The 14,949-nt window shown below is 36.6% G+C and overlaps 1 protein-coding gene across 1 annotated transcript in view; it reads left to right on the top strand.

Moving 5' to 3' along the window:
- Positions 1-14,949, top strand: part of LOC147075951 (metabotropic glutamate receptor 1-like) — a 186,056-nt gene that overhangs the window by 42,934 nt on the left and 128,173 nt on the right. Inside the window, exons 2-3 of the mRNA XM_085942281.1 lie at positions 7,907-7,999; positions 13,670-13,859. Coding sequence (XP_085798407.1) covers positions 7,907-7,999; positions 13,670-13,859 — 283 coding nt within the window. The remainder of the gene's footprint in view (positions 1-7,906; positions 8,000-13,669; positions 13,860-14,949) is intronic.

Raw genomic sequence — 14,949 nt, 5'->3', positions numbered from 1 at the left:
TCGGGAAAAAAACAGAAAACAGTATTTAGGAATAGTTAAGTGTGTCGTTTTTGTTTTTTTAAGCTATATTTGGTTTATATTGCATTTATTATTCAATTATTTGTACACGTGGAAAGGCTATTTTGAAAATTGTAATTGATTAACTTTATACTCATTGTTTGGTTTTTTTGTTCTGCTATCCTATTATGATGAAAAATTATTAACTACTTGTTCGATTTTTTGTCAGTAATATTGGGTAAAGTGGGTATTTACAATTTTCCCCATAAAAAATGTCAATTTTAATTGCATATTTTATTGATTTTAAGTGCATACGTGCATGCATATAATCATGTTTTTTGTTGCATATAAATCCGCCCCCTAAACATCACACATACGACGCAATCTTCTACATACAATTAATAAATGTTATATCTTCACTAACAACAACACAAGATCTATCATCTATAGCTCTTTTTGGATCTTAAGTGAATTTATGTTAGAATAGCCTCACTGAGGTGTTTTCGAATTATGTATTTTTCAATAAATTTAATACTGCTGCATTGTTGAATGTTGTCAATTAGTCATTGAATAAAAAATAGTTGTCTGTAATAGTGTTCAACTTTGAGAAACGCTATTTTTCCAGTGTATAGTAGTAGCTGAAACAATTTTCAATGACAAATGATCGGCCTTTAAAAAAACACTTTGGCAGATCGATCCCTCAAGACGTTTTTTCTCTCTTCAATGTCCATTTATTTTTTTCTTTCAGAATATTCTTTCAATAATATGTTTTCATTCGTTTTCACTTTTCGCCTCCATAGATATTATGATGCAGGTATTGGAGGGAAGGCGATAACCATTACGGCATCAAACTACTGATATATGTATTATTTTATTACAAAGAGGTAGGTATATTATATGTATTTTGTGTAACCTCGTGTGAGGTTTACTTGATACATAATATAATCAGGACGTGCGAACAAAATTCAAAGGCCGAGCTTGTCTGCCATATATCAAAAATACTACCGATGCCATTTCCAGGGTACTGAGGAAACACTGGGTCTAACTAAACGGTGTTCTCAACATCAACGAAAGTCCGGAATATTTTAAGACCAAAAAGGACTCGCAGTCTTTGGATTCGATAGGTTTATTAATATAACATTTCAATATTGCAAGCTATAAGTAATTCAAAAAATATCATAAATAGAAAGCAATTAATAATCATACGTCACAAAAGAAGTGAGCTTGGAATCCGCATGGGCATGGTGGGTTCTGCATTCAGCCAACTTGAAGTCGCATGGAGGTCAAGGCTGTATTCTGTGAGTATCAAATGTCGTTCTTTCAACGCGTGCCTGTGCTCCTGTATAGCTGTGATACATCTTACTAAGCTTCAAAGGTCTCTGCTTTTAAGCTTTGAGAATCGATGTCTCCGCCGAATCTTAGGGGTACATTGGTACGATCGCGTTACAAACACCGGAGCTCGTGAGCAGACACAGCAGCCTTCAGTGATTGAGGTTATCACGAATAAACGTTTTACGTAGCTGGGACATGTGTTCCGGATGCCGCCAAAGAGTGCGACATTTCGTATTGTGGCACAGCCTCAAGGGTTCCGTCGTCGTGGCCGGCCCTCCATCACCCTGAAGCGGTGATACAAAAGTCATCTACGCGCTGCAGGTCTGGCATGGCGGGAGGTGCAAGAGTTGGCAATGGATCGAGGGAAGTGGCGCGAAAATATGCTTGCCTGATGACCCAATGCTGGGTCGTGACAGGGTGAAAGAAGAAAGAACAAAAGAAAGCCTTTATAAATTTAAATTATTTATTTAGTTTAATTTAATTGATTTAGATTATTAAACATAATTTAAATAACATTGTTTCATTAAATCAAATATAAGTACACTCGAACAATAAAATTCTAAAAATTAAAGAAATGAGTGTAATACTGTACCTACATAAGGAACTAAACGCTCACTCTTACCAACTCCAGGATGGCAATCGTCCAGTGTAACTGGCGTCTACATTGTTTCGCCGAATCCTTCAATACCCGACAAGAGTATAATATATCTATCGCGCAACTTTTTTTGTTTTTATATATTTCGTTCTCAAACTAAAATCAATATCTACTTGGAATCCTTTTTGTATTACACTGCACTATTTTTATTAATTCAGCGGATTCTTCTCGTAAAAAAACCTCTACAAACTTTCTTTTTTATCATTTCCCATTGCCTTCATTATTATTTGACCGCGCTCCTCCCGGTGCGTGGGGTTACCTGTAAGAAAAAAACTTGTTCCCTCCATAACTGGTAACGATACAAATCGCTTTATAAAAGAACCTCTCGGCAGCGAAATATTTATTTATTGTGGGGAGCTTCCAGGGGAGATGTCCAAACGGGGAGGGCGCAGGGTCCCCGTGGGGCCGTTTGCAGTTGGGTCCGGGCACGGTTACAAATAGTATAAAAGCCTCCGTCTGGACGTGTCCCACTTAAGTGAGAACCGTCGCACTAAATGTGCAAGAGTTTTATTCATTTTTTAGACTGTAATACCAATATTGTATGTTTGGGTATATTTATTAGCTATTACAGAGATACTGAACAATTTTATATTAAGGCATTAAGGTGACGCATCAGTGAAACGCCAAATAATGTTCAACTGTACGCGCGACGAAAATTTGTACTTGCTTCGCATTCATTGAGAAAACGTGGAGTCGGACGCACGTCACTTTGCTGCGTGATGGCGACGGGCCAATTAATTCTAAAATCGTGTAAAGATGACTAAAAACTTTACCCATTTACTTTAAAAAGCAAACATGTCAATGAATATATTATTATTGATACTAATAGAATAATAAACAGAACATAAAATGGACGTATGTTGGATTTATATGAGAAATAATATTTCGTTTGACAGGCGTCATTTTCACCCGCGACCCGCAATCCGCACATCGCCTAGCAACGATCTTTTTAGACCGTGCCTCAACTAATGCATGGCCTTAAGTGAAGTGATACTGTAATGCAGTAGCGAAGGGTGGAGGTAGGCTGGTAAGATGCGCCATAAATAGTGCACTTTAAACTTTGTCAGTCATACGTATTTGTTTTCATTGAACTAAGAATACAAATTGCAGATGGTATTGGTTAGTTTTTAAAAATCAATTAAGCCCTGCGTAAACGAAACCATAATAGTTTTGGTATATTTTGGGCGATACGACAAAATTGTGCACACCTTTTCATTCATAATTTGTTGTTTTCATTGGATTAAGAATACATATTACACATTTTGTTTGTTAATTTTTTAAGCCCTGCCTAAACCAAACTATAATAGATAAAAAATATTATTCTATCTATAAAATACCCAAATCTAGTCCTTTCCCATTCGATTGAGAACTTCAACATTTCTTATTCGGTCATTCCAAGAAATTTTGAGGATGCGTCTATACAGTCACATCTCGAAAGCTTCAAGTCTCCGTGACATCTCTTGGTTTAGTTGGTTTAATATAATATAAGATACGTATTTTAATTTCCAGCTGAGTGCTCTATCTTTTAAGTTATAGCTTCCATTCAATTAGTATTAGATTGATACATTAAAAATATTATTTAATTACTTAATAATTAATACTGTACTTTTCCAGGTAAATTTTTGCGGTTTTATACGAGGTCATTGCGAGTAAAAAAGGCTTAACTATAAAATTTCGCGCGAGGTTTTAAGCTTTGCATTTTTTAAGTATTTATATATGGGTGTGTTCTTTTCGGATTTTCACTTTGCCACCTAGGATTTTTCAACTCGCGCCGTTTTTGGCTGAAAAGCCATAAAATAAATTCTTTTAAACACTTTTATGATTATGTATAACTCTTTTCTGGCGTACGTTATGATAAAAATAGATATGTGGTAAAACAAATTAGATTTTTATTGAATAATTTATATCCCAATAGTTGTTTTAGTCGCAGGACCACGTCAACTATTCGACTCCGTTGTGGCTATTAGCAAAAACGGTTTTCAATGTAGATATAAATACATTGCAAAAAACGTATACATGCAATTAGTAATACTTCAAAAGAAACACATTTAAACAATGCCCATCAGGATGAAATCAGTTATATATTGTTTGAGACTTTCAAGGTTGTTTTTTTTAATGTAATAGATTCATGGATTTCCACCGCATGTACTTTTGGCATTCTTAGAGCGACGTTCGCATTCATACACCTATACTAAACTGCATCATAATAAACCCAGACAAAACCTCTGCAGTAACTTTCACAAAAAGATCCAACTGACACAAGCATTAAGTCAAAAGCATCAGGATGCACGGCACTAATATTCCTTGGACTCCTACAGTCAAATACCTAAGCCTAACTTTAGACGAACATTTAATAAACATTATGAAATCAAAAAGCGGCAAGCTCAAGTCACGAACGCCAGACTAGGCCCTATGATAGCTTACCCTTAGAAGCAACTATACTGCGATTACCTGTCCCATTATGACATATGCTGCCCCCGTCTGGGGCTATGCTAATCCTAAAAAAAATTTAAAACGCTACAAAATATACAAAACAAATCTCTTAGAACAATCACAGATGCCCCATGGTTTGTACACAATACCACTCTTCATAGAGACTTGAACGTAGAAACCATTTACGACCACGTCTTGAAACCTTCTAAAAAATTGTACATCTCCATGACAGCAGACTTCCCAAACCAGTCGATCAAAGATCTAAACAATTACGATCCAGCCATCCCCACCGAATTTTCGAGACCACAATACTACTCTTAAAAGCTTCTTTGTATATATTTTTCCCCACAGTAAGAGACAAAAAAAAGGCCATTTGGTTCCCTCTCCATCTACATAGATATAAAAAATAAAATATTCCCCAGTGCTGACTCAGTCAAATCGAAGGAGAAACCACTGTATAATATCCCCTATTTTTCCCAGTTCTTTTTATTTTTTATTTTTTTCCTTCAGACCCACGACGAAGAACCATGCGCTCTTCATTAATAGGTATACAAACGCAAGTACTATATTATATGGCGAGGATAATACGCCGTTTGGCCTTGGTGGCCCATATTATACTTATATATAATTGAATTGAATCATAATAATATATATCTCTTAATAATGGCCTCTGCAACGAGCCTGAAACGTTGAGGAAAGAAGGAAGAAGTACACGCGGTGGAAACCCAAGAATATATTACGTATGAAATCAGTTGTTTATAATACAATGAAAATTCGAAAAGAAACTCACGCGAAACTTTCTAAGTAAAACTACCTAATGCCTAGATATATTATATTCGACCATGTCGGATCCTAATAAGATCAGTGGGTCTATTCTATGCTTATCGACCGCTAAAGTGATAAAGTGATAAATATTATCAAACTTAGGGTAGGTTTGTATCAAAATATTAGCACTTATTGCAACAATAAAAACCAGCTTCGTGTAATTGTTACAATAAGTGCTAATATTTTGATACAAACCTACCCTAAGTTTGATACTATTTATCAATTTAGTGTTCGATAAGTATAGAATAGACCCACATATGGGCCTCCACAGAGTGGCAGTTTGTATTAACAGCATGGCCTCCGCACCCTGAAGCGGGCCTCCAGGCCAGGTTCTTTGGTAGGCCCCCCTCCTGTCACTAAGATTAAAGTAAATATGGCACTCTACAGTAACGGTTTTGAAATGGTGTTCAAGTTAAAATTAAGAGTATTTAGTATATTTTTAGCAATTATTAGTGTTTTTTAATACATCCACTTAAATTATTGAATTGTCGAGTATTGATACACACCAAAAAGTGCATCGCATAACTAGGTAAGTATATGTTTTAAAACCGTAATCAACATTCACATTAGCACAAGTAAATTAGCGTCGCAGGCGACTTTTTTACAATTAGGATTAATTATTTGTGATGTGTGTTTATCTCACGTATATGATTGACCCACCACGCCAGGTTACTCCTGAGCCCGGGCCCCCAAGCTAGAGCCCTATCAGCCCCCCCCCCCCTTTGTGGGGCCATCATTAACAGACATACTTAACTAGATATAGGTACTTAACACAAAATACATATTTATGAGTTACGATAGGTTTTAGTTTATTTTTACATTTCAAACGACTGTAGGTATATTCACTAAGTACATAATTTTATGAAAAACTGCATTTGAATTTTCCAAACGATGATAAACAGAAAAGAACGCACTCGTTTGTGATACTTCTGAAGGTTTCTGTTAACAATTCATAAATCCATAGATTTTCCCGCCAAACCAATAAATGATTGAAGATTTTAAAAGGCTTTACATATCACAGTAGAACTTTCACATTTAAACGTAACAATTCGCCCTCTATACTATTCCACAGAATAGACAAAGATAAAATAATAGTTTGAAAGTGGCGCGGTTTTATAATGAAAAATTGAAACCTAGCTGACTTTTTACAATATACACAGAACATAGAATAAATAAACACAGATTGTTTACAATACAATACTATAACAATCTCTGAAACATTCCTTTACATTGCACGATTGTAAGTTGTTAAGTCAAACAATAATAGTTAAGTAGCTTTTTAAGATCTATTCAAATTTTTTGTAGTTTAGGACGTGTTGCAGATAAAACGCAATAAGTACGTTATGTTGCAGTTTATTCACTGAATACCGCTAAAACATAGACGCATGTAAAATTTGCGCATTATAATACTACTATAAGCGTCAATTACATTGAGCTTTTTTACGAGCTGCTTATTGGCGAATTTAAAAGCGGGCGGTTCAGCTACTGCGACTTCATGATTACACACAAAACTTACCATTCGCTGATAAGCCACAAGCCAGCGAGCGATTTTGACGGAACGTAGTTCGTTTTTTTACCGGGAGGTCGCTACGCTCCATAACAATGTTTCCATTAAACGTCAAAAATGTAAATTTCAAAATGAGTAGTTCGTTTTTCCACCACCATCGCTCTACTGCGCAGACGCAGTAAGCCCACACGCCGGCGTGAAGTGTGAAAAGTTGACCGGCTTTCAACTTTTCTAGGTGGAGTGTTTACAACCTGCTTATTAGCTTATTCGATGATTACACTGGGCGAATTTACAGGCAGATTATAAATTTGCCAATAATCAGCTCATAAAAAAGCTCAGTGTAATTGACAGTGATAAATGCGTCCGATTTACAACAACCTGAAAATTCTGATATCTTTCATTTTTAATCAGAGATTAAATAAATAGTTTTGAATGTCGTTTACTTGTTTCCGTCAAAAGAAAATTAAATTAAGTATAGATTCATTACGTAAACACGACATGCTTAGTAGTTTTAAATACGTCTAATATTATATTATTTTTATTATGACATATAATACGTGAACAGACGCCATTTTAATACTTATATGAATTTTATCGACATGTTCATAAAAATATACGAATTTCGTATACCTCTGTCTTACAAGAAATACTGTATGTTAACCACTAAGCATTTAATTGTGTAAAGTTTATATTGAATATATTGATTTTTGTCACAATATACATTATTGTGTTGTTTGCATACTTTTACCATTATATGACAATTAAAAAATATTTTAATAAGTATTGAGTATGCAAAGTTTCCTGAAAATCTTACGACCAAGGAACATAAAAATAATGCGAAGTTGATTGACTTCACGGTGCTTTACAATAATTCAGCATAGCTCTCCCATCCTCCCCAATACAAGGGCGCATTTCAGTTTCTTGACATTCAAAAATAAATATACAAACTGCAGCTGTACTATGTGTCGCTCCAATTTGGGGCATTGTATCACTGTGTACAATATCTTCCTGAACATCACAATTATCGCATACCTGCAAATTACTCCTCCAGATGAAAGCATAATATCTTTTAGCCCCAGTTTTTGGCATCCAACTGTGTATTGTACATTATATTAATAATTATGTGTCTAATACATGATTTCTTCTTTTTCTTATAGGAACTAACAACAGAGGTGGGTCAACCGCCAAAGTCTGCTCGTGGAACTCTCATTGGAGTGGTTGGACCTGGATCCAGCTCCGTAGCAATGCAGGTGTGGAAAACTTATAAAAATATTATTATTACGCTGGTTTGTACATGGCCGCCTTCCATGATGCTATAAACGTGTCATAATGAAAAGATTTTAGTGCCACACTTCCTTGTCCCGAAATGAAGCTGCACGGGACTGATGTAGCAACCATGCACCTTAGTGCTGAAAGAAAGAGTTTTAGAAAATAAAAAAAAATCTTGACTTGCTCTGCCGTCATTTATCTCTAATGACATGAAGAGTCCTCTGTACCCGTGTACTGAAACTCTACCGAAACAGAGAAGTAAGGAGTTGAAGTGATGAATCTAAGGAGGGATCAGAATTATTCCGTCCTCCATATGACGCAGTAATTTTTTTAAATGCCTCAAAGTTGGCTTTGGTTGATATCAAGTCGGCGTCGCCGGAGTCGATACTCATTTATGGTTAATATTGTATACGAAATGGAATAGGAGATAAGTTTTGACCCTTGTAATCCAGTGCGTAAGGCGATGGTCTTTTATCCGGGGGCCTCGAGTTCGATTCTTTGTGAGGTCACAATATTTTATTTGATTTTCTCAAAGTCTGGGTGTTCGTGGTTATTTCTTTTGTATGACTAAATATACTACTGTTTCAGTACATTACTGCTATAGGGCCTCAGGCTTGTTGTAGTGTTACAAATAATATAATATACATTCTTTAAACTTTAAAAATTAATTCAATATTATGCCAAATTATATATTCTTATATCATCATCATCATCATCAGCCTGAATCTATCCACTGCTGGATGAAGGCCTCTTCAAGTTGCTTCCACTTCTCTCGGTCCTGTGCATTGCGTTGCCACGTACTTCCGCAGAACTTTATCATTTCATCGATCCAGCGGCCTCTAGGTCTACCTTGTGGACGTTTTGTACTTCTTGGATACCACTGGATGACTAGATTTGTCCAACGATTGTCTCTTCTTCGAGCTATGTGTCCAGCCCATCTCCATTTAAGGCTTTTAATAAACTCTATTACATCGCAAACCCTTGTCTGCTTCCTTATCCACTCATTCCTCTTTTTGTCCTTTCGCGTTATGCCCAGCATGCACCTCTCCATACCACGTTGTGCTACTCTAAGTTTCTGGATCTCTCTTTTACTTAGGGTCCATGTTTCACACGCATATGTCATCACGGGAAGCACACACTGGTTGAACACTTTGCGCTTTAGGCACAGTGGAAGGTCACTTTTGAAGACATTATTCAGGCGGCCAAAAGCACTCCAGCCTAGCTTTACTCTGCGAACAATTTCATCAAATATACATCCATCTATAGATACTTGTTGTCCCAGATAGATGTAGCTTTTCACCTGTTCGAGCTGAGTGCCATTGATGAGGATCTCTTTTTGGCCTGCAAAGCAGTTGAACATGACTTTCGTCTTTGTTACATTTATTTTCAAACCTACTTTGTTGCTTACTTCAGCGAGTTCCTGCATTCTGCTTTGGAGGTCTTCTGAGTCTTGCAAGAAAATTACTATGTCATCGGCAAAGCGCAGATGACTCAGGTATTCTCCATTTATGGGGATCCCTTTGTCATTCCAGTCAAGTTGCCTGAATAAGTCTTCAAGGGTAGCTGTAAATAGTTTAGGTGAGATTGTATCACCTTGTCGGACTCCTTTGCTGATAGGAAATCTGCGCGATGGTTTATGGAGATTTACAGATGCTGTTGCGCTACTGTATATATTATTGAAAATATTTATATAGCGTCCAGGGATTCCTTGTTTTCTGAGTGCGTCGAGTATTGAACATTTTTTTATCGAATCAAACGCCTTCTCATAGTCTATAAAACCCATGCATAGTGGCAGTTTGTATTCTTGGTACCGCTCTATGATTTCTCTGACGACTTGGATATGGTCCATAGTGCTGTAAACTCTCGGTTGGTTCTCGTCTAGTACATTTTGCAGACGGTTTGAGAGAATTTTTGTGAACGTCTTGTAGAGAATAGGGAGTAGACTTATTGGACGATAATTTGCTAGGTTTTCTCTGTCACCTTTTTTGTGAAGAATGACAATGCTGGCATTTTTCCATACCTCTGGGACATCCTCTTTGCATATGCAGGCTGTGAACAATTGTGCAAGTACTTCATTTGCTTCAAGGCTGACTATGGCCTCAATGATGTATACTGATGCCAATAGGTATACTTCTAAAAAATGTTGAGACGCCACTGTCCAAGAAAGTCAGCAAATACTATCTCTAGCCTCCGCGTGGCGTCCCCCGGGCAATGCAGATAATGTGCTGTATAACGCAACATAATATCTGTAGCTAATAGAGAAGGGTGCAAGGCGAAACTCTGGCGCCTTAAAACGAGAGACCTTTGGCTACGGGAAGGATCACCCAGACAGAAAAACCACACACCAACCCGTCTGGACAGCGTGGTGTGTTGTGTCCAAAACCTTCATATGAAAACAAAAACTTCTAGAACCCGGCCCTCATTCTCCGGAGGCCAACCTGATACTGATCACGGCAGCGATCAGCGAAGGAAGGCAGAGGGTGCTAACAATCCCCGGAGACCCGGAAAAGGCTGCCAACAGATGACCATTGCTACATATAACGCAAGAACATTGTCCAGCGATGCCAAACTTGTAGAGTTTCAAGAAGAGCTCCGGAATATCCACTGGGATGTTGTCGGACTCAGCGAAGTAAGGCGTAAAGGTGAGAGTATTATTACTTTACAAAGCGGACATGTGCTGTACTCCAAAGGAACCGATGAAGGACGCACGAGCGGTGTTGGATTTGTTGTCAACAAAGCCTGGAGGGACCGCATAGTCGAGTTCAACTGCATTTCTGACAGGGTCGCAAGCGTGATACTTAAAATCAATGCTAGGTACCGGATTCAGATTTTGCAAGTATATGCTCCGACACAGAGCTATCCTGATGAAAAAGTGGAAGAGTTTTACGAGGAAATAACATCCTTGAAAAATAAAAGTAAATGCCACTTCAACATCATAATGGGAGATTTCAATGCACGTATTGGATCATACCAAAGAGATGACGTAGCGGTCGGACATTTCGGACATGGCTCAAGGGATGGTAGAGGGGACATGCTTGTGGAGTTTGCTGAAACCAACAATCTTCACATCATGAATTCCTTTTTTCAACATAAACCTACACGTAAATGGACGTAGAGAAGCCCGACAGGAAGGACCAGCGAAATCGATTACATCCTCACTGACAGAAAATATACATTTTTAAACTGTAAGGTGATCAATCAGTTTAACACCGGCAGTGATCACCGGATGGTGAGATGTAAGATAAGATTGAACGTCAAATCAGAAAGATCCAAACTGCAGAAGAAGTCAAATGCTCGCGTATACCTGCAGAACAATACTGAATTCCAAAATGAACTCAAAAATGCACTATCGGCTTTCTTAGATGAGAACGAAACCGTTTCCCTATCCAACGCGGAGGATATAACAAATATTATTCTACAATGTGCAGAAAAAACAGGCGTAAAAAGCTCAGAAGTTACACCTTCCACCAAGCTTTCGAAGGCAACATTGAATCTTATGGAGCAGAAAAGGAAAACCAAGAGCGATAGACAGGCACAAAACGATATGGAGTTTTCATCACTTTGCAAAACCCTCCGAAGGAAGATTAGAGAAGACCTTCGTAAATTCAATGTAAGCCTCATACAAGCAATTGTGAAAGCAGGCAGAAATTTAAACAAAAACAAGCAATGCTTGTCGATAGGAAAACGTCAAATCACAGCACTAAAAGCAAAAGATGGTTCTATCGTCAGAAATTGGGAACACTTGTTAAGCCGAGTTGAAGAGTTCTACAGCGATCTCTACAGTGATGACACTGACAATACGACTATAGACTTAGATCTTCAGAGAAATGGAAATTCGGAAGACCATACTCCCGAAATTACATCCTGGGAAGTAACCCATGCTTTAAATTACATGAAAAGTGGGAAAGCCCCCGGGGAAGACGGTTTAACGATAGATATCCATTATTATATAAACATATCAATTGCATAAATGACAAAAGTCAAATCAATGCTTCTGAATTATTAACTTCCACACACGAGTGTGGTTTGGCTCTCCTGAAAAGCGGTAATATTAGACGAAGATTTTTAGAATTTGATTAAACTCTGTAAAACAAACCATAATAAGTAGATACAAATATTTTTGTATCGATAAAAATCTAAAACGATGTATGATTTAAGCTTTATTTTAGATATTTTATAGATAGAAGAATATTTTTTATCTAATATCTACTGCGGTTTACTTTAGGCAGAGCTCTATTGAATTTTTAATTGAAAACTAATGTATTTCATCTGCGATTTGTATTCTTAGTTCAATGAAAACAAATAAGTATGACTGACAAAGTTTATTGTGCACTAATTATGCCGGATCTCCACAGCCAACCTCCACCAAATTATGCCACTGTAGTAAATATGGTGTGATATGGAATTTTCTATTTGGTGGTGAATTTAATTTTAAATGGAAGGGGAATATTATTGTCACTATTAAAAATATTTTGTCAATTAATAAATATAGTAATTATGTAATGTGCCTTGCCCACTTTTCGCTAGTGCGCATGCGTAATGAGAATGACAGTCAATGTTGTTTTAAAAATCTTGTATGACATGAATATTGAAATATTATTTTATTTTAAAATTAGAATTTGGTGTGAAACTTATATAGTTCGACCTTGGATTTAGATTAACTTAGATGAGGATTTTTTCAAATTAATTATACATTGATAAACGAATAATCGTTCAATACTGGCAATTTTTTTAGAAAATAACCACTCGAGTTTGAGTCAAGACACACGACAACGCAAGTGCAGTTGCGTCGACAGATTTTAAGCCTTACATGGTTCCAAATGTATTGAATCATACAAGACCACTTTAGAACTTGCGTTGCCGTGTGTCTTGGTCCTGAAAGGCTAAAACACAAGGGCTGAACAAAAACGATGCATGAGTGCGAGTGAGAAAGTATTCGGCACCCTTATAATCTCTGCAACACGCGCTAGAGTAAGATAAAAGGTCTACCTATTTTTTAGTTAGTTTCCAAAACTATCGCCGGCAAATCGTGCTGAATCGCTTCACGCAACGTCGATAATCTGCGAGTTCGTGTTGCTAAATTTGCTATTTTTTGTGTTAAACATAAAGTCAGTGGTAAATATTTTTAGTTAATTAAATAGGAAAGGTGGTTCTGCGTGTTATATTAAAATATGGTAGCCGTACTGATAAGCAAGAAGATGGTATTACGTTTCATAGGTAAGTTGATACATGTTCGTGACAATTTATTTGTATATTATTATTTATTTTAATATCAGTGACCTAGTGTTTCTTTAAAATAACCTAAATTATGGATATCTTTACCCAATTGGTTGCATTTTGACCGCTTAAAAATACTATATAACGTAAAAAAATAGAAAATTATATTTTAATTCTGAGCGTCTAGTGCGAGCACTTTGGGCGAGCACTAGCGAAATGGTCTATGGTCTCGAACATTTGTAGGCGAATGCGTTCGCTCGCCTACAAACCAAACGCACGGCACGTAGCTTCATTTAGCAATGCAACGGATGGCGTCTATATGTATCTATAGTCTATGCTAAAACAGTACTAGAGAGTTGGTAGTTTGATTTTACTTTATCTGAAAATATCCCGTACGATTTTAGTAGGTATATATGATCGTATTTTACCCCCAGGTCCAAAACCTTCTGCAACTGTTCGGCATACCCCAAGTGGCCTACTCAGCGACATCTCGTGACCTCTCCGACAAAGCTCGCTTCAGCTCATTCCTGAGGGTCGTGCCATCAGACTACTACCAGGCGCAGGTCCTAGTGGATATTGTCAGGAAATTCAACTGGACATATGTTTCGGCAGTCAACACTGACGGTGAGTCAATTGAATCATTTTGTCTTATTTATTTTATCAATAAGTTTTCATATTATGTGTAGAATGTGGCAATTATATTTCTTGGCAGTGTTGACCGTTGTGTATATAACTATACTATAAATCGAGAACATCGTTTGTTTGTTCTCCCAAGGTGCAGAATAAACCTGGCGTTGGTAATGCCAATTGAGTGGGCAATAACTGTGTTCAACCAAATCGCTTTGGATATTTATATATTCCACCTATGTGAGATGAGTTTTTATGGGTAGACGTTATTTTATAAATTCTTAAAATATGGTCTACTTAACTTAGCTCGTTCAGCGTACTTCCATGGATTTCATAATTTTTGTATTTACTCATTTACTAATATAGCTTCAATTTCTCTGTTATTCACGTAATATTGTAAACGTCTCAAATTTGTAATTTGTAAAGTTTACACCCATTTGTAAATAAATAAATTTAAATTTGAATTTATTAAAATAAAATATATTATATTGTAATAAATTAAATACTATTTACGTATGTACAAATAATAATTGTTAAGATTTCATCAACGCCATAAATGAGCGTTGTAAACGTTAGCCATTATTTTGTATTTATAAAACGGTTATAACATATGGCTATTTTTTTTAAATTATTATTAATAGAATTACCATATTTTGGAGCATTCTTAAAGCAGATCTTTTTATGAGCATCGATAAAAAAAAATTCACAGTTCATATATATTTTATCAATTATAATGGAGAATATTTCAAATGGCACACGAAAATAGATTAACAAGATAAGATGACTCGCTCAACCAAATAACCAAATGAACTTGCCAAAGAATTAGTTCTGTTCAATAAGGTATCACATTTGACAACTAGAAACCACGTTTATTACTAGAAACGAATCTCGATAGTGTAAGGTGCTTAGTTTCAAAAATAGAGGGACTGTATGATCAAAAGTTTCAGAGCTAATCAGACTAAGCTAATAGGCTGTAAGACTACCTAGGTTCCCACCACCACCTGTCATGTATGTACAGCCGTGGAAATGTACGACCGCCTTCCATTACACTATAAACGTGTCTGAAAGAAGATATTTTACGTACCCA

Source organism: Rhyacophila brunnea, unplaced genomic scaffold, assembly GCF_057557595.1.
Source record: "Rhyacophila brunnea isolate RB1 unplaced genomic scaffold, BYU_Rbru_1.0 scaffold_14, whole genome shotgun sequence".
In the NCBI taxonomy this organism is placed as follows: domain Eukaryota; kingdom Metazoa; phylum Arthropoda; class Insecta; order Trichoptera; family Rhyacophilidae; genus Rhyacophila; species Rhyacophila brunnea.
This window is presented reverse-complemented; position numbering and strand designations above follow the sequence as displayed.